Genomic DNA, 24,557 nt, shown 5'->3' on the forward strand with positions numbered 1-24,557 from the left:
GCAACAGAGGTGCAAACACGTTTAAAATGTAAGCGTAGTAGTTTACGAGGAGTTTTTGAACGCAGCACAAAGTCCTCGCCTCTTTTGTGGCTGAAAATAGTTCGTAATGCTCTTTGACAGTTACAGTCTTTGAGCAGCCTATCTGACGGCCGCTTACATGGAGCACCTGACCTGACTTAGGGGCGGCTTTCTTCTACAAATTACCTTTAAAAATGAAAAACAAGGCCGCATGAGAGGTTTGAGAACTTAGTAACGAGGTTCCCGCTCAGAAATGTCAGTTTTCTGTCGGAAAACGAAGCAGGGATGGAAAAGTTTTCCCACATAACTCCGCTCTCTCTGGCTCTCGTGCTTTCGCGGGTTTGCGGGGAAGATGAGAAGGGTTCACCATCATCATCACCACCGCCGCCAGATGCAGTGGAGGTGTGGGAAAAGGTAGAGCATCACACCGGCTACGAGGTCTTTGCCAGCTTTAAAGCCGTCAACATGCAGCACTTCTGGAACAAGGCGCTGACCGAGGCTCTGTCGGAGGTCTTCTTCCTGGGCTGGATAGACGAGCGCGTGCTGCTCCTCCAGAGCCAGGAGGCGCATCTTCAGCAGCTCAGGAATGCCTGGACCAGGAGGACCCTGCAGCCACCGCAAGGCTTTCATATCAGATGCATAGGTGGGTAACAAGCTTCAGAGTCTATCAGTTATCAGGACACCATGTAAACAGATGTAACTCCTTGAAACCTTTAGCCTTTTGTCATCTTTTAGGGATGCACCGATACACTTTTTTCACGACCGGTACCGATACTAACATCTGAGGTTTAGTATCGGTCGATACCTATTCAATACAGAAAAACAGTGCTGGGTTGACTTAAAATTTTCTTTTTTTAAATGCAGACATGAATGTACTGAAAACATTTGATAACTTTTATACAACAATATCTTCACGAGCTTGGTCAAACATGTAAAAATAACTAATTTATTCAATCAGTGCAATTAGGAGTATAACAGTAAATCTATAAATAAATAATAAAGGAACTGAAGCTGACAAAATAATAGGTTGACCTTCATCAAACATAGAAAAGAAACTGCAACAAACCGTCTTTCAAATGGTTCAGAAAGTGCAGTTAGGAATTCTGAATATGGTCTAAAATAAAGAATAAAGCATGACGTCACTCAGAGCTTGAGTAATTTCTCTTTTTCACTTTTTCTTGAGTAAAAATATGTTGAAGTGGTGCTACTCTTATTTGAGTATAATTTTTGGGGTTCTCTACCCACCTCTGAGTGAGTCACATTACCCATACCGAAAAACCACCAGGGTGTTTGCTGTCACCCCAGACTATGACAACCAGAATGTCTCAGTGAAAAACAAACTATAACAGAACCTGATTTTAATACCAAAATGTCACATATTCAAATGTAAGGCTTTATAGATCTCTTTTTGAAGTCCTGTTAACCATTTTAAAACCTGCATAGAGGAGCTGTGAGGTAAAATACTTCTAGCCAAAGTTTTAAGAGGAAGTTATTCGTCTGTGATTCCAGTGAAGATGCCCCCTGGGTTGCATCCAACTAGTCGCAGCTAGTTGGAGTTAAAAGGCAGTTTATGCATCATCTCATCTTGTGGCGGCAGCCGCTTTATGACTTGTACTCTTGCTGATTCACAAAGACGAGTTCAGGAACTGGGCCCAGTTATACTCAAGTTTAACTTTTCTGTACCTAGGCCCATGATTTTTTTTCTGTCAAAATTATAACTCACGCGCTAAGGCATGTTGGGGCGTCTCTTTTAGCTGGTTCGACCACAGCAGCTTCTCAGAGACAGGCGTGGACAATGTCAGAGTTCTTCCAATTCATGTGGGTCACAACTTGAGTTGCGCGTAGATGACGTCTTGCATGGTCTGTGCACTGATGAAAGGCAGAGTAAAAACACAAAATTGATGGTTTTCTGTAGATTTATACAAGACGTTCTGTTGACAATTATTCCACCACTTGAGTGAAACTCAGAATGTTTGGGGAGTAAATGCGACAACAACAAGACACTAACTATGTTTGCCTTGACTATAATTGCACAAATAAATGTGCTTAATGGAAACATGTCAATAAAAAAATCCCCTAAAAAAACCCCTAAAAAAACAAGAAATAAAAACAACTTGTTTTTTGACAAAAAGCTTTGGCGGTAGGATGAGGTGGTTTATCGACTGTATAAAAATTGGTTTATTTTGCAAAACTACAACGAAAACACTTTTTCACATCACACAAGTCCAGTAGCAACTGGATGTTGTAACATCCAGTAACAACATCCAGTAGAAACTGGGTGTTGGTACTGGTGCAAACCACAAAGAAGAAGACAACAGGAAGTAGCTGGAGGATGATGGCATTACATGTTATTTAATGACTTAACACGTGAACAAAGTTATTCACACGTGATTTTAATGTAATTTCTCATTTCATATGAACACCATGATTGCAAAATGGTGGGTTTTTTTCCAACCTTAGCAGAAAATCGCGGTAAAGTATTGTATTTCGATCAGAATTACATTGATTGAGTAATGAATACTTAACAGAAGATACCATTTTCAAAAAAAAAAAAATTTAAACAAACTGACTCTGGTGTTTTCTCCCAAGTTTTGCTGTTACCATTTTGCCACCCATATATTATAACTATAATTTCAACATATTTTAGTCAGTTTTATAAACGCATGACATAGTTCCAGTTAGCTATAGTTTTCTCCCATTAATTACCATTTATTGTATTTCAGCTAACAAAAATGTTTTCTCAATTTCAGTTTTTGTTGTTTGATTCATTTTAGTTAACTATGATAACCTTGATAGACACATAATATCAGAGCAACTGTCTGACACCTCTGCACTGTTGCTCAAACTGACTTATGAATGGACTGCTGCTGGGCTGCTTTCCTGTCCTTGTCGGTACCAGCAGACACTGATAAGCTGTGGAATGTTTGTCTTACAGCTAATGACTCACCAAAATTAATAATGCCAAAACCAAAAGACTTCTGTGCTGGTGCAAATTTAACATATGTTGTACGTATGAAGTGAATTTTCATGAGTCATGTCATACTTTGAAAATCACAGGAAGGGCTGTTTTTGTTTCAGTCGGTCTTCACATTAATAGTGAGGTCATGTGAGCACAGAGATCAGCTACAGTTTAACCAGCATGACACCCATGCAGCTTCAGCTTTACCTGCTTATTTTAAATTAAGACAAGCAAACTATGACTAATGAATGGAAACACTGATCATGATACATACCCATTCAATAAATTACTGAAAAACATTATGTATTTCAGGAACATTATCACTAAGTGAAATTAATTTTATAATCACACACATATTGATGTTTGAAAAACTTTGTACATTATTACAATTTTCCAATTAAGATATGACATTTAAAATTAGAATAATACATCATATCAATAAATACAACTATTTTAAAAACAAAAATGTGAGCTTACTGAAAAATATGTGTACTACCTGCTTAAGTTTTTTTTTTTTTAAAGGTACTTTTAAATATCAAAGGCTTGCAGGAAATTTAACTAAGCTTTGTGTTTCTGTGTGAGGCATTCTAAGACGACATGAAATACAATTTACTTGGTCAATATCCGTGCAGTACTGAATTGTTCTCGATTCAATAAATATCTTCTTAGCTGGATCATAATAACTTGAATCATTTATAATTTTTTACTGTTTTCTTCAGTCGTTGACAAACCGGTCTAGTCTTAGTTTTTATGTGCCCAACACTTCCATACCTGAAGTCCTTTGAGAGACTAATAGCATAAAAACAGAGTCTTTATACTGTATGTCTTTTGCTTCACATCATGACTGCACTGAATTTTATGCTGTTTAACTTTGTTTATTTGAGGCTCTGAGCACAATTTCAATGTGATCCACATTAACATACCTTACTTTTTGCCTATTAGTAAATATTGCAAATTGGATTTTGCTATAATATAGTAAGTTGTGTCAAACCATTTCTTTAAAACTATAATTTCCTGTTGACTTTACAGTGATTACTAGAGTGATAATATACTGTAATATAATAACTTTAGGCCCCTAAAAAGAGTTAAACTGCTGCTGGATTAACAAGTCCAGATGAAAGTCTCAGACTTTCTGCTATAGAAACAGGGACTTTTTTTTTCTTTGACTATTCAATCTGATTAGCAGAGGCTGAAGAATTGGGGTTTGTGTTCTTTAGACAGGAAAAGTGCAGTGTTTGTTCAGGAAAACTCTACCCGGCTCTACTTCCCTGCTCAGCACAGCTCTTCGCTGAAAGGAAAGGGAGGACCTCCGCAGAGAATAGGAGGAAATGTTTTGACGTAGCAGAAGCTGTTGCTATATATTTCACATACGTTTTACGTTTGATATCAACGTAAAAATCTCTATGTCTTTGATCTTACTTTTAGCTTTGAGAATGAGATTTTGGTTAAATGAGTCACTGAGGAGCACACTCACTGCTAAGAAAGTTTTTGTGAGAACGTCTTGACAAAAATCACATTGTTACTCTTACATGGAGTCCAGCATTATTTATTCAAGATGAAAAGATAAAAGTTAAAAACACTTTATTATCCCATAGGAAAACTTTATTTAGCCACTGTTTAATTTTCGACATCATCATACACAAGTACAAGCTTCAGTCCAGGTTAGATGTCTCACATCAACAGTACAGCATTCTCTCTATATGAAAAAGATATAAAACTTCTATAAAAGCTAAATTTTAAATTTCTTATATCCTACAGATTTTGTAGATATGGCAAACTCTTGATGTTTTCTTTTTTTCTTTTTTTTTGCAGTAGTGGCATTTCATTTTTACCTAATCTTCTTTAGTTGCTGTACTTATTGCTGAGAGCTGGTCATTGCAACTGAACAATAAAATGTGGTATGCCTTACTGACATCTGCAGTTTTATATTATTCTACCTTAAGTCATTACCTTTCGGGAAAATGATCATTTTTAAGTTGTGCAGGTATTGCGGTTTAATTGATGGTGATAAAGTAGCTACAAAATAAAAGCTCTTCTTTTTAGTTTTATGTACTGAATTGAGACTTTTTATGACAGTTTTATTTTCTGACCCCTGAAGGTCAGTTTGAAACATGTGACCCAGCAGCTATAAAATGGTGGCAAGCTCTGCTAATCCACCTCCTTTGCTTTTGCTGTTCCATCTGGCCGTCTGGTTAGAAAGCCGGGCAGAAACTTTTAGAGTCTGGGATTTGATCTTTGCCCAATATGATGGATGGAAGAGACAGTTTGAACTTCCTCCTTCTCTCCCTGCTTTCTGGTCCCGCCCTGCATACATTAAATCTCCTTTTCAACTCCTCTGGGATTTGGGGTCAGAGTTGGGTCAAAGTTCAGGCACTATTTGAACCTTTCAGATGCTAATTAGCCACTCCGAATTGTAAAGAACCAATACCTTGTTGCTACGGTTACACATCATGTCGAAAAGTGAAAAGGTTAGAGCAAAAGTCCTCCCAGATGCAGGACATCCAGAACCAGAGGACAACTTGTCCAAACAAGCAGTGCCTAGATAAAAAAAAATCAACAAAAGTCTGGAAAAAAAGAGCAAACCAGAGCTAACATAGCAGAGCTGCTGCCAGCATGAGGACATTGACAAATAATAGGGATGCACTGATACAAATATTGATATCCAATATGAATATTGCTGTCATTGCCAATAACCAATACTATACTATATATACATATTATATATATATATATTTTCCCCGCATTTTGACCGTTCACTTATCCCCCCACCCAGTCTCCCACTCCACAAACAAAAGTCAACAAGATGGAAATAAATGTTGCTTGTTAATATCGTCCCAGTTGTTTATCGGACCCATACCGATGCTACTGCCGATATATCAGACATCCCTGTAAAATGTGTTATATTCACATTTTGAACTGAATTAATAAAATTATTTAAACTTTTCAATAACATTCCAATCTTATGAATTATATTATATTATATTATATTATATTATATTATATTATATTATATTATATTATATTATATTATATTATATTATATTATATTATATTATATTATNTATATTATATTATATTATATTATATTATATTATATTATATTATATTATATTATATTATATTATATTATATTATATTATATTATATTATATTATATGCTCTCCGTTGTGGAACAGTCACGTGAGGGATCCTAGTTTTTCCGGTCCTTGTCTATGTGCTTCAGTCGACTTTCTATTTTGGGTAACTGGCTCTTTAAGGGAACAACACTCAAAAGCTAACAGCTATGAGCTCATCGGCTTGCGTTGTCATAGCAACAAAGGCTGTTGCAGCACAACTGAGAAATAAAATGGCTGGCGTTGTGTTGCTCTCCCTCCTCCTCTCCCTCCTCCTCCTGCTGCTCTCCTCTTTCTTTTTGGTATCAGTGAACTGGAGCAGATTGGTTGTGACACCATCCTCCACCTCCCTCCACCCACTCCATCACCACCCCACTTTGCCCTGTCCTGCCCCTCTCACTTTGCTCCTTGTTCCGTCCCTCCAACCATCCATTCACACTCCACACATGTGAGTCAGCATGGAGTGCGTTTGCTTGTTTGCTGTCGCCTTCTTGTGTTTTTTTTTTTTTCTTTTTGCAGTTCAGCAAAGTTTCAGTTGTTTTAGGTGTTAAAAGTCAGCCCTGCTGTCTCTAAATGATTCCTGTTGACTGTGAGTTTTGTTGTATAGAGCCAGGAAAGGCAGAGAGAGGGGCCCCTCATCCCTAAAGAGGACATATGATTCAAAGACGGTGGAGGGAGACAATGGAAATGGAAATTTAGCCAAAGAGACGTGTTCCTCTTTTTTTTCCCCTGGACTTTTACCAGAAGAGTGGATATTTTTTTATATTTTGTTTTATTTATTTTTTTGTTGTGTGTGTGTGTGTTCATATTTACTCTCCTCTCTGCCTCTAACGCATGTCCTCGTTCTCTCTCCCTTGCATCCTCTCCTCCCATCCCCTCAGCCTCAATCACCCAGACACAGACGCATGCATGCTCACGCAGAATCACGCGCAGCAGGCGGATGCGCACATACGTACTCTCTCTCTCTCTTTCTCGCTCTCTCCCTGTCACACACACACATGCACACACACGCGCGCACACACATACTCACACACCCTTCCTGGAGGTGCTGGGAGCAGCTGCAGCATTAGCGTTGAAAGAGATTTTTGCCGTTGACTGGAGTTTGCATCCCCCACACCCCCCCTCAGCCCTCCGCCCCCTCCCCCGTTAATGAATGGATGCTACGGCGATCGGATCGGGGAGCTTCTAACGTCGGATCGTGGGGGGGAAACTGTGGATATCTATTCCTGACTTAATTTATTTATTTCATTTCGATGCTCACCATTTTTTTCCTCTCCCCACCCCTCTCGCTTGTGTGCTGTTGTCGAAAGGACGATGGGGTCTTGTGGCTGATGGGATAAAGATGGAGGTGAACATGGTGTCTCCGGCGCTGGGCTTACTACGGAGGTTTTAATGCCCGTCGGGGCCTGAATGGAGCTTTTTATTTCGGGCTTTTTTCTTTTTCTTTTTTTTTTTTTAAAGCCAGCTCTTTTGTTTTATGGGAGGGGGGATCGGCCGAGCACTCCTGTGGTGAATTGAGCTATTGTCAAAGACTGGGCCTCTTAAAGCTTTTGCTTCTGTGACCATACCATCAATCTCCTCCGGATCTCTCTCTCCCCCCCCCCCCACCACCACCCCTCTTTTTCCCTGCTACTTTCTGAAAAGGGAACGCGCAGCTTCCCCCTTTCACCCCTCCACCCTCCAAAAAAAAAAAAAAAGCTCAGCTGAAATTCTTTTCTCACCGTCCTCTTTGCTTCCAATGCCCCATTTCCCTCATCTCTACCCCTGCTCCCTCCACCCCCCCACCCTTCCAACATCTCTCCCGCTCCCTCCTCCCACATCAGAGTGGCTACGTAATGTGCCTCCCTACGCATGCAAATGGGGATGCTACAAATGGTGGCTGGGACTGATGTCGATGAAAGGGTGATGCCTCGCGCAATCACCTGCTCCTCCGCCGCCGTCGCCCCGGATCAGCCGATGACAACAGCCCACAGCGCCGACGCGCTCGTTCGTAGCTTGCTCGTGGACGTAAATGAGATGCGTGAATGTGTGTAAAGGCGCACACTGGTTCCTGCCATGTCTGGTGTGTGATCGCTCTAGCGGGACGTTCTCACTGATGCGGGGGAGGCACTGAGCCTGAGGTTGGTCGACCTCCCCCTTCCCCACCTCCCCTCCTTTCCTTTCCCCTCTACCCCCATCCCCCGCCCTCTTTCTCCTTTCTGCCCCCCATTTCACCAGTTCCCACCACCCCTTGCCACCCCTTTTTGCCCCACGCTTCCTTATCCCAGAGGTCCCTGGGGAGTGAAGGCCGCCGGGTTAGGAAAAAAACGGGGGAAAAAAAGAGGGGTCACGATGAAGAAGAACCGCAGCGGCAATCTGCGGCGGGCCTGGCCCAGCTCGGAGCTTCCCGAACGCCCGCTGGATCACAATCTCTCTCGTAGCGAGAAGGACATCCGTGTGCAGAAGCAGCATCTTCCTCCTCCTCCTCCGCATTTCTCTCCATCCCCGCCAAGTTATCGTGCGCCAGGTGAGTCTGACACTCCCCCCACCCCCTACCCCCTCTTCTGCCAGAAGCTCCACCTTCTCTACAATAAGGCAGCTAAGAGTTTAGGAAAAGTGATGTGGAATCAGTTTTGAATCAGCTCCAACCCATTGGGGATGATGGGAGATGTAAGAACTGTTGGGAAACCTTCTCCTTTCTATGCCAGTGGAAGCTGGCATCTCAGTGGGGTCAAATCTGTGTGTGTTTTCCTTGATGTATTTTTATAATCGCACTTTATCTGAGCTATGTTTTGAAATGTAGATAACAGGTAAAGTAGGTACAGCGTGTACCGTTTGTATAAATGGTTGTAGGATGTTTACCTTTGGGAGAAATCTTGTCCTTTACTCTTATTGCGTGTTTGCTCATCTCAGACTATAAAGGACCATTCTCACTTTGCAAAACAAACACTTTTATTCCTTTTCATCGTATTAGGCCGTATATGTGTCCCGGTTTAACACAGCTAAAACACATTCGTGTGCAAATTCACAGCCACATGAGGCTTAAAGGGCTTGAGATACTAAACAGAGATAACGTCATCGTGTTGCTTAACTGACCGTTAAAGGCTGAGTGTTGCTGAAGAGGCAGAGCTAAAGTTAAAGAAACACAACTCAGATGGGTGATGCCGATTCTGTTGTTTCAATGTGAAGACGGGAGGGATTTTTATGTCAAACTTGAGCTTTGGACATTAGATTCCTCATCGTCTCGTGTGATTCTCAGATGTAGGTCAGGGGACAGGGTCACTACAGCACAGATGCTGCAGGAGTTGCATTCAGCGTGTTGCTTTACAACCTTCCAGCCAGACAGATGTCGGCTCTCGGGTAGAGCTTGAAGCCCGGGCTTTCTGTGCGGTACGGGATGATCTCATCATTCGCTACGGCTGACAGCAAAGCCAGCTTATGGCGGACCTGAGAATTTCTGCGTGGGTTAGCACGGAGCAGAATTTTGAGCAGGTCCGTCTTTGAGGATGCTTTAGTCGGTTCTCTGAAACAGACGAGCGGTTTGCAAAAGATTTTTCACTCTGCTGCAGCAGATGCCTCACTTTGCTAACCCAGAAAAGGCAGCGGCAGCAGCAAAAAGAGGCTAAGGAAGCACAGAGACGAGGGGAGGAGCCGTTCCTGGCAGCGTGCACACTGCCGCTGTTTGACCATTACATCATAGCTTCACACGCTGCGCCCACTGTTCATTCATGATCTAACTGTTGTGCCTGTGCCTCCTCCTCCTCCTTCTGCAGGTGATGTGTCTCCGATCAGTATGTCACCTATCAGTCAGTCACAATTCATACCACTGGGGGAGATCTTGTGCTTGGCCATCTCTGCTATGAACTCTGCCCACAAGCCTGTCAACCAGGAGGCACTGATGGAGCACCTCACTGCCAGTTTTCCAGGTACAAATCCATGCAAAAACCCTGTACATAGGGGGGAAAATGAATCTGAATCTATTAGATTCATCTATTAGAAATGTACAGTGAAGTGAAAAAAATATTTTCCCTTTACAGATTTCTTCTGTTTGCTTTCTTGCTACACTTTTATGATTCAGACCATCAAACAAATTTTAGTATCCGACAAAGATAAAACAAATATAGAACAGCAAACACACAGCAGAGAAAGAAAAATGCTGGGTCAGATCAGAAGACAAAAAACAACAGCAGTGTTTGTTTAAAGATCTACTAACTTTCTGTTGTGGATAATCTATTTCTGTAACACAAGGAGAGGTACTGATATTATGGTGAGGAATCTCCATTAATCTCTTGTTATTATTCGGCTGTCAGGACTTCCCCAGAAAACCCACTAGCCCAGTGGTAGAGGCGTTAGGCAGTCCACCAGCAGGCCTTCGTATTGTTGTGTTAAAATTTTTTAAAATTGCAAAAATTCAGAGGTGCATGGGCAGACATCATAATTTTGAAACGATAGCATGTGAGGCCAATGGGCAGGTGATCACGTCCTTGCGTCCAATTCGATGTGTCAGCTATAAACCTAGCTTAATGCTTTATACATCATTGTTATTGGTGTATATTAAAAAAAAACCTATTTAAAATAAACAAAAGGACACTGGTGGGAAAGCGAGTAAGGCCTGGAAGCCCACCAGGCTTATAATATACTGAACTGATCTTGCATGGTATAGGCAGATTCTCCAATGCAATCAGTCCAATAAATCTAATTAGCTAATAACAAGTTAAACTGACAAACAAGGCCTTCTGAAGACTCAAACATCCTGCTAAATATTTACTAATGTAGTATTAACAACTATTCCAGTAGCCGCTTCAGGAGCAGCTGTAGGTTCCTCTGTACCCAGTTAGCAAGCGAATGTTCAGATCAGTAAATGTCCCCTGAAAGTTGAATGTTCGGAAATGGATGTTCAGTACGCTGACTAAACGTTGACTCTGAACATTCAAATATATCTAGAAATATGTTTTTCCACACCAAGAAAAAATATTGCCTAGAAAAATATATATATTTGATATCATCATATTGCGCACCCCTTCACAAAGCACTTCATAAAGAGAGCATCATACAATCAAACATGGTTGTGGTTGTGTGATGGTCTGCTTCAGGACCTGGACAACTCGCTGCAATGATTGGAACCATGGATTCTGCTCTCTTCCAGGAAAATATTCCTCCTTTTTTTGTGTGTGTGATCAGAAGCTCAACAGACTTTGGTTTTGCAGTGAGACAATGATTGAAAGCACACCAACAAGCCTAACCATAATGACAGTATGTGGTGGCATAATCAAAGTGCTGGACTTGAATCCGATTGAGATGCCGTTGCATGGCGGTAAACAGGTTTTACAACCTTGAAAAGCCTCCAATATGTCTCAATTTAAGCTATTCTGCAAATAAGTTTGGCCCAAAGTTCATCCACAGATAATAATAACTTAATAAATGAAAAACACATCCCAATTTGTGTGTGTAAGTGTGTGTGTGTGTTGACTCAGGTGTCTGATATTAAGTTTTCTTTGATGATCTAAAATAATTAAGAGTTGTAAAAATAAGAAAAAATCTGTGATGGGGTAAATGCGTTTTTTCACATCCTGGTATCTTTGTTTTTTTAGTAGTAAGAATGTTTCATAAGTGTTTTAAAATGTAAATCCTCATCTCGAGAATGAAAGCCAGTGAAAGAATAAAAATACATAATACTTCAAGATTAGTGAAATACAGTTACAGATAGTTTGCTAAAATTCATGACCTGTTTTTGACTTTTTTTCAATGCATTTAAATGAATCCATTGAGTGATCTGAAGGGAAATTAATCATAGATGATTTTCACAAGAAAACAAAAATGAATAAAAATAGACATATAAGGTTAATGTCCTTCAGCAGACAGTGATGGTTATATCAACGGAATGAACATAGCCTATACCAACAGAGACATTTCTACAATATAGAATGTTTATGTTTCAAGAAAAATGTATTAGTCTAAGAACGGTTGAATGGTAAATGAAAAATTGTAAAGCTGCCTAATTTCTGTCGGTCTAGTATCAGTCTGGTGCACATAGTACTAATATTGTTTGTGTGAGTGGGGGGCAGAGGGGGCGTTCATGTCTAGTAAACTTAAAGGGACAGTATTATGTAAAATTGACTTTTTAGAGCTTTACATAATGTTATAATGTTATTCCCTCATCAAAAAATGCCTGGAATTTTGCTTTGATTCTTTCGTGTTTGAGAAATCTTTTTAAAATGTTGTTAAAGAGTTTATGGAGGAGCCATATTATGATGACTTCCTGAAGGCAGACGTTCAGAAAGTAAGAGTTTCTAAAGAGACAAAGGTCCAATGTCAAGACATTAAATTACAAAGTCAGATTTCTCTTAAGTCTACTTGCTATGTTTAGCATTTTTATAACGACTGAAGGTAAAATAGTTACTTGATTGTGCTATAAAATTGCACCATGTGGCTGAAAAATACATAATTTTTGACCCTTTTAAAGTTCTTACGGGTCCTATTGAAAAAAGTTATCTCAGTTTGCTGTGTTGATAACTTTTGGACCAAGTGTTTCAGACAAAAGGCCTCTCACTGTCTTTTTTCAGTAAGTGCCTCAGCCGTAATTTTCAAAAAATTCCAATAATTCCCTAAAGAACTGTATTTATTTTATTGATCTAGAGAGATTTTATTAATCTGTCCAAATTTGAAACCAGATATTTTCATACATGACTGCACAGTGGTACAATTAGTAGTACCTTCTTGTGACCTTCCTTAAGCTTATGACAAAACTTTGCTGTGGAGGTTTCGACCACCACAGGACATGTCTCCAAAAATGAAGGGATTTGTCCCTACGCGCAATCTTTAAGCTGGCTTTTAATGTGGCTTTAGGACCACTGGCTTCTTTCTCTGTGAGTGTGTCAAACATTGACTCAAAAGAGTAATGTTTATACAGTGAATGTAAGCATCTGTCAAGATCTGCCAACTGTAAATAATTAATGCAAGGAATTAAATGTTCAAGATTTTTATGTTTCTGCTGGCTGAGTTAAAACTAGATAACCTGTAAAAGATTGAGAAGTCTGTTATTTCTTAAAAAAACAGGAGAATATATAGCCATATTTATTAAATTAGAATATTATTTTTAAAGTTCATTTATCCAGCTCTGTGAAACAGATTATATAGCTTAATTCCACACAGACTGATGCCTTTAGGCATTCAATAAGTAAATTATCTATATATTTTTTTTCTTAATGAGAACACATTTCAGATCAGAATATTTCATCAGACCTATAAAAAAGCCTTTTAATACAGAAATGTGAGTTTATTGAAAACATGTTTAATACAAGATGCCCCTTGACATTAATGGATTTGTCTACTATTCTTTCCACTAATATTTTCATTTTACTTTACTGAGTCTAATATGTGCTTCTTGCAGGTGTGCCTACACCCAGCCCAGAGGTCCTGCGACACACTCTGAACATGCTGGTGCGAGAGAGGAAGATATATCCAACTCCAGAGGGCTACTTCATCGTCACTCCCCAGACGTACTTTATCACTCCTTCCCTTATCAGAACAAACAACAAGTGGTATCACCTGGAGGATCGGCTGCCAGAGCGTCAGCAGCAACAGCCACAGAACTGTACCTCACCTCAGTCTGGGAATGTCACACCATCCACACCAGGCTGCATGAGAGATAGGCCTTCTCGCAAGAACCACAATGACTCATACAATCCCTATCGTGACGACCAGTCAAGACTGCATGGCTCTGCACTCCAAAGTAAGTCACCAAAGGAGCACAAGGGAGATTCCTATCAAAGCAAGCCACCCAAGGATCAAAATGGTGGGGAGACCCTTCCAAGCACGTCGACCAGGGAACACCGAGGAGAGCCGCCATCATACCCCCATCCTCCGGCTCCCACTTCTCCTCCTATACAGTCTCCGCCTTCTCAAGATCAAGTTGATAAGAGCAAAGGCATTACTTCTTTCCCTTATAAAGCTGACACTCTGACCAAAAAGAAAGAGGCAAGTAGTGGTGGAAGTGGTGAGAAGCAAACCAAAAGGTTTGGTCTCAAACTTTTTAGACTAAGTTTCAAGAAGGATAAAATGCGACAGCTGGCTACCTTCTCAGCCCAGTTCCCCCCTGAGGAATGGCCCCTACGTGACGAGGATGTACCAACAACACCCATTCCACGGGAGGTGGAGATGGAGATAATTCGGAGGATTAACCCTGATTTAACAGTGGAGAATGTTGCGAGGCACACTGCTGTAATGAAGAGGCTGGAGGAAGAGCGTACACAGAAGAACAAGGCAGGGTCTTCTGCCCAGCACAGTGCACGCAGCCGGAGGGGCAGGGGCCACCGGAGGGCACCACATGGTAAGTCTCGTTCTCACAGCAAACCACGGACATCCAGGGGAGACCCATCTGATGGTTCAAACTGGGATCTTGTGTTCATGGAAAGGGATTATCGTTTCTTTAGCCACTCGTTGGTTCGCTCGCCTCGGGAAGCTATGTACACTCTGGAACGCAGGCGAAGTGGAGGTGCAACGTACCTGGTTCACAGTAACCCCAATATTACTGAATCGTACTGCCCAGTTACACCTGAGTGGGACGTGTCTGGGGAACTGGCCAAGAGACGGACTGAGATGCCCTTTCCTGAGCCTTCACGTGGAACGTGTCAGTCCAGAGTGCAAAGAAGTCACAGCCACAATCAGGACAGGAAGTCTCGACACGAGAGGTCAGATCAAGCAAAGGAACGATCTCGGTCAATGGACAACTCTCTCAAGGGCCCATCACTGGGAGCCCCAGAAGACTTTGAACCCAGTCTGGAGGAGCGTAGTCATTACTACACTGATGATGGCACTCTTCGAGCCACACAGAAGTCCTCCCACTACTCAAGGATCATGTTCTCTGCTGCTAAGTTCCACTCCGACTTTAATGTGCCTGATTTGGGGAAAGGGAGTCTGGATGAGTCAAGGATCCGGAGTACAATGGAAAGGAACAAAAGCAGAGACAGTTTGCCGACGTACAATGAGCTAATGGGACTTTCTCCTAAGCCCTCTACGGATGAGTACTTCCAGTGCAATACATCAAATGAAACAATCCTTACTGCCCCTTCGCCTCAGGCAAAATCAGAATATGACACATTAACCTCATCAGGGGGACTCCGAAAGGGCTCTCCAGCTGACCGGCAAACTCCTCACCTTACCTCTCCTCATACAATGGAGTACAAAGAGGACATGTCGGCAGCAAAGGGACAGAGCGGTTCAGCGCGACTGACGCCAAGCCAGACGCCAGAACCAGCACAAAATGCCCGCTTGACACCACACCAACACAATGTAGATCCTGGAGGGGGAGGAGGCAGTTTGGTGATAAAGAGGAAAGAGATCTTCAGCAAGGACACTTTGTTCAAACCTCCACATAATGCCTTGTCCACTGGCTATGTGGACAGCAGCTACACCAAGTCTGGCACATTGCGGAAAGCCTCACATGCCAAATCAACAGAGGCCCTAGACAATCCTGAGCCCCAGCAGCCTTCCAATTCAGCCACTTCCTCAGCGTCACCTGCAGTTTTACAGAGCAGCTTAGAGCCAACAGTCCCTTCTGCCTCCTTTGACTATTATAACGTATCAGATGATGAGGAGGAGGAAGAGGCAGAGGAGGACTCGCACAAAGAGTTGGCCACAGCAGAGGACAGCAAAGACCATGGGGAAGGAGGCGGAAATGTTGGAGGCAGCAGTGGTGGTGGCGGAGAAGGAACCATGCAGTGGCTCCTTGAACGGGAGAAGGAGCACGATTTGCAGCGGAAACTGGAGACCAATCTGACCCTGCTCAGCCCCAAGGAGACGGAGAACAGCAGCAGCCAGAAGTCGGCCCACTCTGCCCGCTTGGACAGCATGGACAGCAGCAGTGTCACAGTGGACAGTGGCTTTAACTCTCCTAGGTAAGAGCCAAAGTAAACTGCATCATTCAAAACTTATCATAAGGGAATGTGTCCTCAAGTCTCAAATTCATGTGTTTGTGGCCAGATCACAAGTATTTTGAAATGTCAGACCCACATACAAGTATGTAAAGATCAATCAGCTATTAGTACATGGCAATCCTCTGTGCTTAAAAAGATAACGCCTTTGAAGAAGCAATACAAGTTCAGTTGTTATTTATTTAAGCAAATAGGATGATTTATAAATCCATACAAATACTTTATTAAACTTATTTTCTGGATTGGCACAACAGCCAGTTGGGAAATGATCAACTGGAAGTTTCTTCCTTCCTAAAATGTGGGTGACCTCTGCAACTCAATATGCTTTTATATATTGTTTTTAAATCTATTTTTTTTCTTTACTGTCTTAATTTTCCTAACTTTTAATTAGTGCCTGGCTGTAATGTTGAGAATTTCCCAGTGGGGATTGATAAAGTATTTCTGATTCCGAGGGAAAGAGTGGTTTTTAGGTAGGGACAGACTGACAGGAGTCTCCGTGGACTATGATGTTTGCAGATGACATTGTGATAGGCAGTGAGAGCAGCATGTAAGTAGAGGAAAACCTAGAGGTGGAGGCATGTACTGGAAGAGAGGGGAATGGAGACTAGTCACAGCAAGATTGAATACACGTGTAAATGAGAATGGCACAGTGAAAAGGTGATGTTACATTGAGTAGAAGTAAAGAAAGTAGAGGACTTTAAGTACTTAGGATCAACAGTCCAGAGCAACGGAGAGTATGGAAAAGAGGTGAAGAAGGGCGCGCAAGCAAGTTGGGATGAGTGGAGTCAGGTGTGATATTTGATAAAAGGGTCTTGTAAAGAATGAAAAGAAAGGTGTACTAGACAGTCGCTGGGCCAGCGATGTGTGGTTCAGAGACAGAACTGATAAGGAAAAGACTGCAGGTAGAACTGGAGTTGACTGAGGTCAAGATGTTGAGATTTTGTTTGGGAGTGACGAGGATTAATATTTTTTAGGATTGAGGACATCAAATGGACATCTCATGTTAGATGTTTTGGAGATAAAGTTAGAGAGACCATACTGAGATGATTTGGAAATGTTCAGGAGAGAAAATTATTATATTGGTAGAAGGATCCTGGCTGGAGCCACCGAGCAGGAGGCCAGGAGGTAGACCAAACTGGAAATTTGGGGATCTGGTTGGATACTGTAAAGGTAGAGGATGTAGAGGATAGGACTAAATGGAGACTGACGATTCGGTGTAGCAACCCCTGAATCAATCAATCAATCAATCAATCAATCAAATTTTATTTGTATAGCACATTTCAGCAGCAAGGCATTTCAAAGTGCTTTACATAATTAAAATAAAAACAGCATGTGACATTGAATAAACAGTGAGAAAGAGAGAAAAAAAAAAAGACAAAAACATTAAAACCCGCACCCCTTTTAGGACTTCAGTTAAATGTCGTTTAACTGGGATTCCATCCCTCAGGGACTTTAGTCAAAAACACCGTTTGACAAGGACTCCAACCTCTAGGTTGAGGGAAAAGTCAAAAGAGAAGAAGAAGAAAAAAAATCTGGTTCCCTCAGAATCAGAAATATTTTATTTTTACTCAGGAAAGCTCAGTAAAAATCTACCCCACACTTTTCAAAAATTTTAATATTAATCTTTTTTCCCACCTTATAACAAAGTACTTTCTTGTTTTGTTCTTTTACATAACATTCCCAAAAATAAAAATGAAATTTGTGGTTAGGTAAGGGGATACTTTTGTGAGGCAGTGTAATTTCATCAGAAACTTAAAAAGAGTGAACAAGCTTCAGTGAGAATTTTGTTTTATTAAAGATAGTCAAAAATAAAGCAATTAATTCAGTTAAGCCCAGAAGTATTCATACTAGTGTAAGATTTAGCTGTAATTAATCTTTCAATTTTATCAAGATGTTCATGTTGAATGAAAGTTAACGTTAATGTTTTGAAGTGGCCCAGCCAGATTCCAAACTTAAATCTGCTGAAGAATTTATGGAGGATGGTAAAGAATATGATGATGGCAATGAGGCCTCAATAACTTGGAGCACATTACCAAGGATAATTAAATGTTCGCCTTACCAGTGAAAACATAGAAAACAATAGTTAGCAATTATCAGAAGGGATTGGCTAATTCTGAAAAATACTGTAATGGCACATGCTATAATACCAATAAAACTTCAAAAATTGAATGTATATTGAATATTAAGTCTGTAAATGCAAATATTTTTCTATACTCTTTTTAATCATATGTTCTAAAGCTGCAGTATTTAACTTTTATTTTAAAATATGTTGTTTTACATATTTGTTAAAACTGCCACCATGTCGTGAGAGTATAATACGAGGCAGATAATCTGTCTTTCAAATATGTGTCTATATGTGACAGACACATAGAGACAATCTCCTCCATCTTCTCTGCCCATTGTCATCTGCAGAAACCACTACCCCCATTGTCAGAAGCAACCAATCAGAACCAGGAGGAGGGTGTTAGTGCTGTCAATCGAGCTCATGTACACACTGATTAATGTGCTAATGGCGGAGAAGCAACTCACCGTTCCAGGAAAACTGTTTATCCGCTGTCATCAGTCGCCATGCCAACTAGCCTAAGCATTTGTGGCAGGCTCTGTTGTGAAGAACAAGATGTGATATAGCAGAGAGCAAGTTGATTGACAGCATGAAGACCCCCTGGCTCTGATTGGTTGTTTCTGACCAATTTGTTTATTTCTGCAGATAGTAATAAAAGAAAACAGAGGAGTTTGATTTATTTTTTTTCACAGATCATCTGTCTTACACTAAATTGTCACAATATGACAGTTTTAACAAATATGTAAAAAGCATTTTTTTTAAAATATTGGTTACATACTGCAGCTTTAAGAAAAGCTGGATATAAATTTTGTAGAGGAAGATTTCCAAAACTTAACCCCCTCTGTATTGAATTTAACATGTACCTAACCATCTGGAAAATTATGGTGGTTGTATAAAAGTTCGTAAAACAGTGTATCATCTGTAATAGCATTTTTAAGGTTGGTGTTGCTTTAACTTGGAAGAAGCCAGTTTCAGTCTTGGACCTACTCTGACCAAGAATTAGCAGGAAAAATCATCTCAGTGACATCAAAGTCTAATTGCTGCCAGGGGTAAAATCAGATCTTGTGCCACAACAACATAATAATTATTAAAACATCACAATATTTCTGACTTGTCTCATGAGACAAGTCTTCAGTTGCTGTTAGCATGATTTTGTTTGGCACAGTTTAGATAAATTAGAATTAAATATTTCCTCACAAACTTTAAATAATAAATAATGTGTGGCATCAACCTGGTAGTGGTCAGAAAGGCAATTTACCATCATTCTCATTATCGGATTTAAAAGATTTAACAGTGTCAGACAACAAAAATAATTTTGTTATAACAGGAGGAAAAGATTATCTTACAAACGATTAGCAGAGTTCTGGTTGCAATTCAAAACTTTTCTGATTGTTCAAACTTGAATTAGTTTATATTGCTTACAAAATTAAAAATAATTTCAGTTATAAAATCCAATTTACAAAATCCAAATGTGACAACACAAAACTGACACTTTCACTGCAGTTACAAAGCTAATACTAATGTTGATATGCTATTGCTGATTGATGTTTGGACAATTTCAGTGCAATTTTAGAATTGTGGATTGTAGTTGATCATCTCTTTATCTGAAATATTTAGACTGATCAAACATAAACTAGTTAATAGTTTTTAAGGTAAGAAGAGGTAAAGCTCGTTTGGCTAAACTAGCTATCATTCTAACTTTTACATTGTTTATGGATCCTTTAAAATGATTTCCCAAACCTTCATTCTGTGTTAAACATGTTTTAGTGCTTTATTTAAGGCTATCCTGAATCTTGCACATGGACGTCTGTGGCACAGTGGGTAGAATCTGAAGGTTGTAGGTTTGATTACAGCTTCTTCCGGTCACATGTCGGTGTACCCATGGGCAAGCCACATATTCCCAAGTTCTTTAGTGTGTGAGTAAATATGCAATTTTAGTGTTTTTATGGGATCTGGTCTGTAATCGTTCGTACGCCATGCTGTGCTGTAACGTGAATCTTCATACCCCTCTAGATCCCTTTTTCAAAAGTAGAGACAAATAATATATCTAGCAATTTTTCTTTTTTTTTTTTGGTTGCATTCTTGGAGACTTTTGGTGAGTCTGAAGTGACGTATGGTTTCTCTGAATGAGTGGTGAGTGCAGCTGTGACCCCCTCACTGCCCTAAAGCCCCCAGAGGCAGCCCAGCAGTCCTTTTTAGGCTGCAGAATCTCTGAAAATTAATTGCACATAAGTGAAGCAGCTGCTGATTCATCACCTGTTAGTCAGAGTGGGATGTAAATGTAATGTTTTTATTTTATTTTATTTTTTAAAATCTAAAATAAATTACTGCACTGAAATAAATAAGCTCAGTTTTATTGTTCTTTATCTGGTTATCTGAGATTGTAGGCTTAAACTAAACTAGGTTTAAGAAAGCTAACCAAAAATACCAAAAAAAAATAAAAATAAAATGAATGAATGAGACAGTAAAGAAAAGACTCTGCCATAATGTTTCTTTTGGATCACTTTTAAAGATCCCAGGCTCTAATAAAGCATTAGCATTCTTTTTGTTTTTCTTATTGACTTTCTTTCTCTTTCCTACAGTGTTTCATCATAATGTCATGCAGATGGCTAGTGAGATGATGGCAACACTGATTTTGTAAAAAGACAAACAGACAGGACCCAAACATTTTTGGGATAGTTGTAGAAATTCCATTGTTGTATTTGGATTTTTTTTTTGCTCCCTTTGTACAGGCCAAACCTTAATTATTTTTACAGTTAGTTTAAAACTCAGTGGAACATGTGTTGAACCCTACACTTAGCTTCACGGAAACACGAGTATGAGTCGTGTGTTATCGCTTTACTAAAAAATAGTTGGCATAATATTTGACGTTAACATGACTGCTTGAAAACTGTTTTCACTTTTTGGGGGGATTACTTTTGTTAAATATCGCTAGCTAAATGAGTCCAATTAGCATGACAGACTTTGTCACTGTTTAAAATCATAAAAGTGTCATTCTGTGATTCTGCATTATAATATAAAATCTTTGAAAAACATGACTAAATATTCGGTTGCATATGTTATGATAAATATTGCCATATCCACAACTGACTAACTAGACTTTGGCGATTAGAGTTTTCCGATTAGAACTAACATTTCTGAGTAGAACTGATTCAAAAGAATTACTGCTCCACTTGCAGCAGCGTCAGTAGAAAATACCAGGGTTGTAGGTGGCATCATGCTCCTCAGATCAAAATTTGTCTAATGTCGTCTTCAGTTTTGTGATTCATCTTACCTCCAGAGTTCCATGGTTCATTCTCCTATAGAATGAAGTTAAGGTATTGACTGCACTTAACCTCAACAAATCTGAACGGGTTTTTATTATTATTATTATTATTATTATTATTATTATTATTATTATTATTATTATTATTATTATTATTATTATTATTATTATTATTATTGTTATTGTTATTATTTATTGTTATTTTCTGTGCTATTATGTATTTTTATCCATTTGAGGGAATGTTGAAAAGTCTACCACTCATCTGTCCACTGTCACCATAAACTTACTCAGAAGGATGGATTGCTACAAAGTCAGAGATGTAATCAGCTGGACTTCCTTGGACACATGACAAATCTTAATATGAAATTGAAAGCAAAATTGTATTGTATTACATCATAATTAGGTTTGCATTTGACTGTATGGAATGAAATTTAAGGCGTGTATTGGTGTTCTGTGAAAAAAAGCTGTAAAAAAAAAAGTTCCCCTTTTTCATATACATACTTAAATGTTTCAGATCAACAAAACAAATCTGCTATAAGACAAAGATATTCTGAGGAAAAAACAAAATAAGTTTTCAAACATGATGTTTATTAAGGCTAAAAAGGTAAAAAAAAAAAAAAAAAAAAAAGGTCCAGAAAGAACAAGGTCTCAATCTCAGTCACAGATAGACGTAACATTCAGTTACCTTTTTGGAATGTGTGTAAAACTACCAACATTTAAAAAGTTGAACATTGTAGCAAAACAAACAGCTTAGAACCTGGACCATTTCCTTTAAACGATGGAAACATGAGTTCTGCACTGTGGCAGAAAATTCAGAATAAGCATATCAAGCTATCCATTTTTGACTTAGAGCTCAAGCTTATGTTATGCATACAGCAAGATAATTATCCAAAGAGCAGCAGAAATTTCACCCCATAATGTCTCCACAAAAACCAAGGGGCTTTCAAATGGCCTACTTAAAGTTCTGACTAAAATCAGATTGAGACGCTGCAGCCTGACTCTAAACAAGCTACTATTGCTAAGGAAACCCTCCAGTGGGACTGAATTAAAACCATTCTGCCTAATGGCTCAAAATTCCTCTGCAAAACAGTCATAGTCAGTTATCCCAAACGCCTGATGCCAGTCGTTGCCCGCTGAGGGATGTATTTAATTACTCTATGCTGGAAAATTCTTTTGCTAACCTGACAAAGTTAAAGGTGCACTATGTTACATTTTTGTAAAAAAAAACAAAAACAAGCAAACATGTTTTTATATATTTGTTAAAGCTGTCTCCAGTGACGGTATAATACGAGAAACAATCAGGGAAAAAAATTGATCTGCTCCACTTCCTTCTTGAGCTGCTGTAGCTGTCTGGAGAAATGCACTGCTCCTGAGCAAAAACAGCCAATCAGAGCCAGGAGGAGGGGCTTAGAGCTGTCAGTCAACCTCATGAATGCACTTGTCAAATGTGATGACGAAGAAACAACTTACTGTTACAAGAAAACTATTTATCTGCCGTCGTTGGTGGCCATGCTCCCTAGCCTCAGCATTCATGAGAGGCTGTGCTAGCTGTGGCGTAACAGAGAGCAAGGGGAGTGGGAAACGGAGGGATGAGCAGCGGTACACGGATACGTGATTCACAGCACAAAGACCCTCCTCCTTGTTCTGATTGGTTGTGTTTAGACAGCACTGGGAGCTCTGGGAAAAGGCATAGGAACTCAATTTTTTCACATATTATCTGTCTCATACCAAACTGTCATGACAACTGAAAATGTAACAAAAAAAAGCCAAAACCAAGAAACCTGTAAGGGAGAAAATTTTTTTTTTTCCACTACACTATAAAAAAACTGACTTTAATTTCTAATTTCCACGCTAACTTTCTGTTTGTCGTGCAGAACACGTGAAAGCCTTGCATCCAACACATCCAGCATCGTGGAAAGCAATAGACGGCAGAATCCGGCGCTGAGCCCAGGCCACATTGGCACCAGCAGCATTGGACTGCCTTTCAGCTTTCGCGCCATCCCCGAGCCCCCCACCACGCAGCCTGAGAAACTGCAGAAGTCATCGAACTGCCTGGCCTCCATCACCAGCGTCTGACAGACAGCACGGACTGAGACGGCCCAGGTGATGGAGCTGAAGTGAGGTGTTTTCACCATTTGGGTTTTCTTTTTTCCTTTCTTTCTGTTTTTTCTTTTTTTTTTTCTAACCCTTGCTTTCCTCAACCAGTCACACACACACTCCACACATCTTCAGACTCCTGAGGATCCATTTACTGGGACTGTTACAAAAACAGGCATGGCTTCAAGAGACTGTTCCTACAGCATCAAGAACTTAACTGCAAAAAACCCCCAGAAGAACAGAACAGAATATCAAGGCTGCAGCAGGTGCAGATACTGACCTAAACTACGTTGATTTTGGTGACATGGACTCTAGTTTGGCTTATATCAAGATTCTTGAATATTGGTATTGGAAAGTAGTAGACTATAGGATTCAAGTTACATTTGGAAATATCAAAAAAGCTTTTTATATCGCTTAACAATACATGTCCGATTAAATGTTCTCCTTCCTGAAATAGCGTTGAGTTCTCCTGGACAATTTAATGTATCAGCACAATGTCGAGATAATAAAAGTTGACCCTGAGAACAACAAATGAAAGATATGAAAACATGAATCAGCTCAGATTTGTGTACCGCAATGCAAATTATGTATGTATACTCGATACTTTTGATATCCTAATTATTATAATGGTGGTATTAAAGATGCTATGTGACCAAAACGACGTTTGGATGGTTTGAGCTTCACCCCACCACACCTGCACAAACACATTACAAAGCAACAAACTCCTTTTATTGTCCGATCTACAGGCTCCTGCTTTCTATCAGAGAAGTTAAGAAATTTCTATAGTTATTTGGAAATGACGCAGCCCCAGCATGGGCCGGTTTCAGGATCAAGATACGGCAAGTTCAGCAAAAATCTGGCCAACAAGAAGCCAGAGAAAGTGCTGCAGTGGTTTTCCTCTGGCTGTGTGAAGTTCTGAGTGACACCACAAACCCTCCCCCACTTGTTGCTCAACAGTTGTGTAAAGAAGATTCTTTCATGTATCCCTTTGGTAACAAGAAAGACAAATTTGTCTGGAAATGTTTCCAGTCACAAAAATCACTTCAGTGGGCCTCTTGTCACTTTTATTAGTTTAATCCTGTTTTTGTTTAAAATGTCTTCCAGTTCAAGTATTAGTTGTTAGAATTTCAAG

General features: G+C 39.9%; 1 protein-coding gene across 2 annotated transcripts; it reads left to right on the plus strand.

The window, feature by feature from the left end:
- Window positions 1-142: 142 nt before the first annotated feature.
- Window positions 143-24,086, plus strand: stox2a (storkhead box 2a). 2 transcript variants are annotated; one of them, XM_008403230.2, is made up of 4 exons: window positions 143-661; window positions 9,843-9,995; window positions 13,460-15,965; window positions 23,203-24,086. In XM_008403230.2, exons 1-4 carry the CDS (start codon window positions 304-306, stop codon window positions 23,402-23,404), a joined length of 3,219 nt encoding a protein of 1,072 aa, XP_008401452.1. In that variant the 5' UTR covers window positions 143-303; the 3' UTR covers window positions 23,405-24,086. The 2 variants fall into 2 exon arrangements, with proteins under 2 accessions (XP_008401452.1, XP_008401510.1); XM_008403288.2 differs by lacking the exon at window positions 143-661 and adding an exon at window positions 6,159-8,596.
- Window positions 24,087-24,557: the final 471 nt, after the last annotated feature.

The sequence above is a fragment of the Poecilia reticulata genome, linkage group LG1, assembly GCF_000633615.1.
Source record: "Poecilia reticulata strain Guanapo linkage group LG1, Guppy_female_1.0+MT, whole genome shotgun sequence".
Lineage (NCBI taxonomy): Eukaryota > Metazoa > Chordata > Actinopteri > Cyprinodontiformes > Poeciliidae > Poecilia > Poecilia reticulata.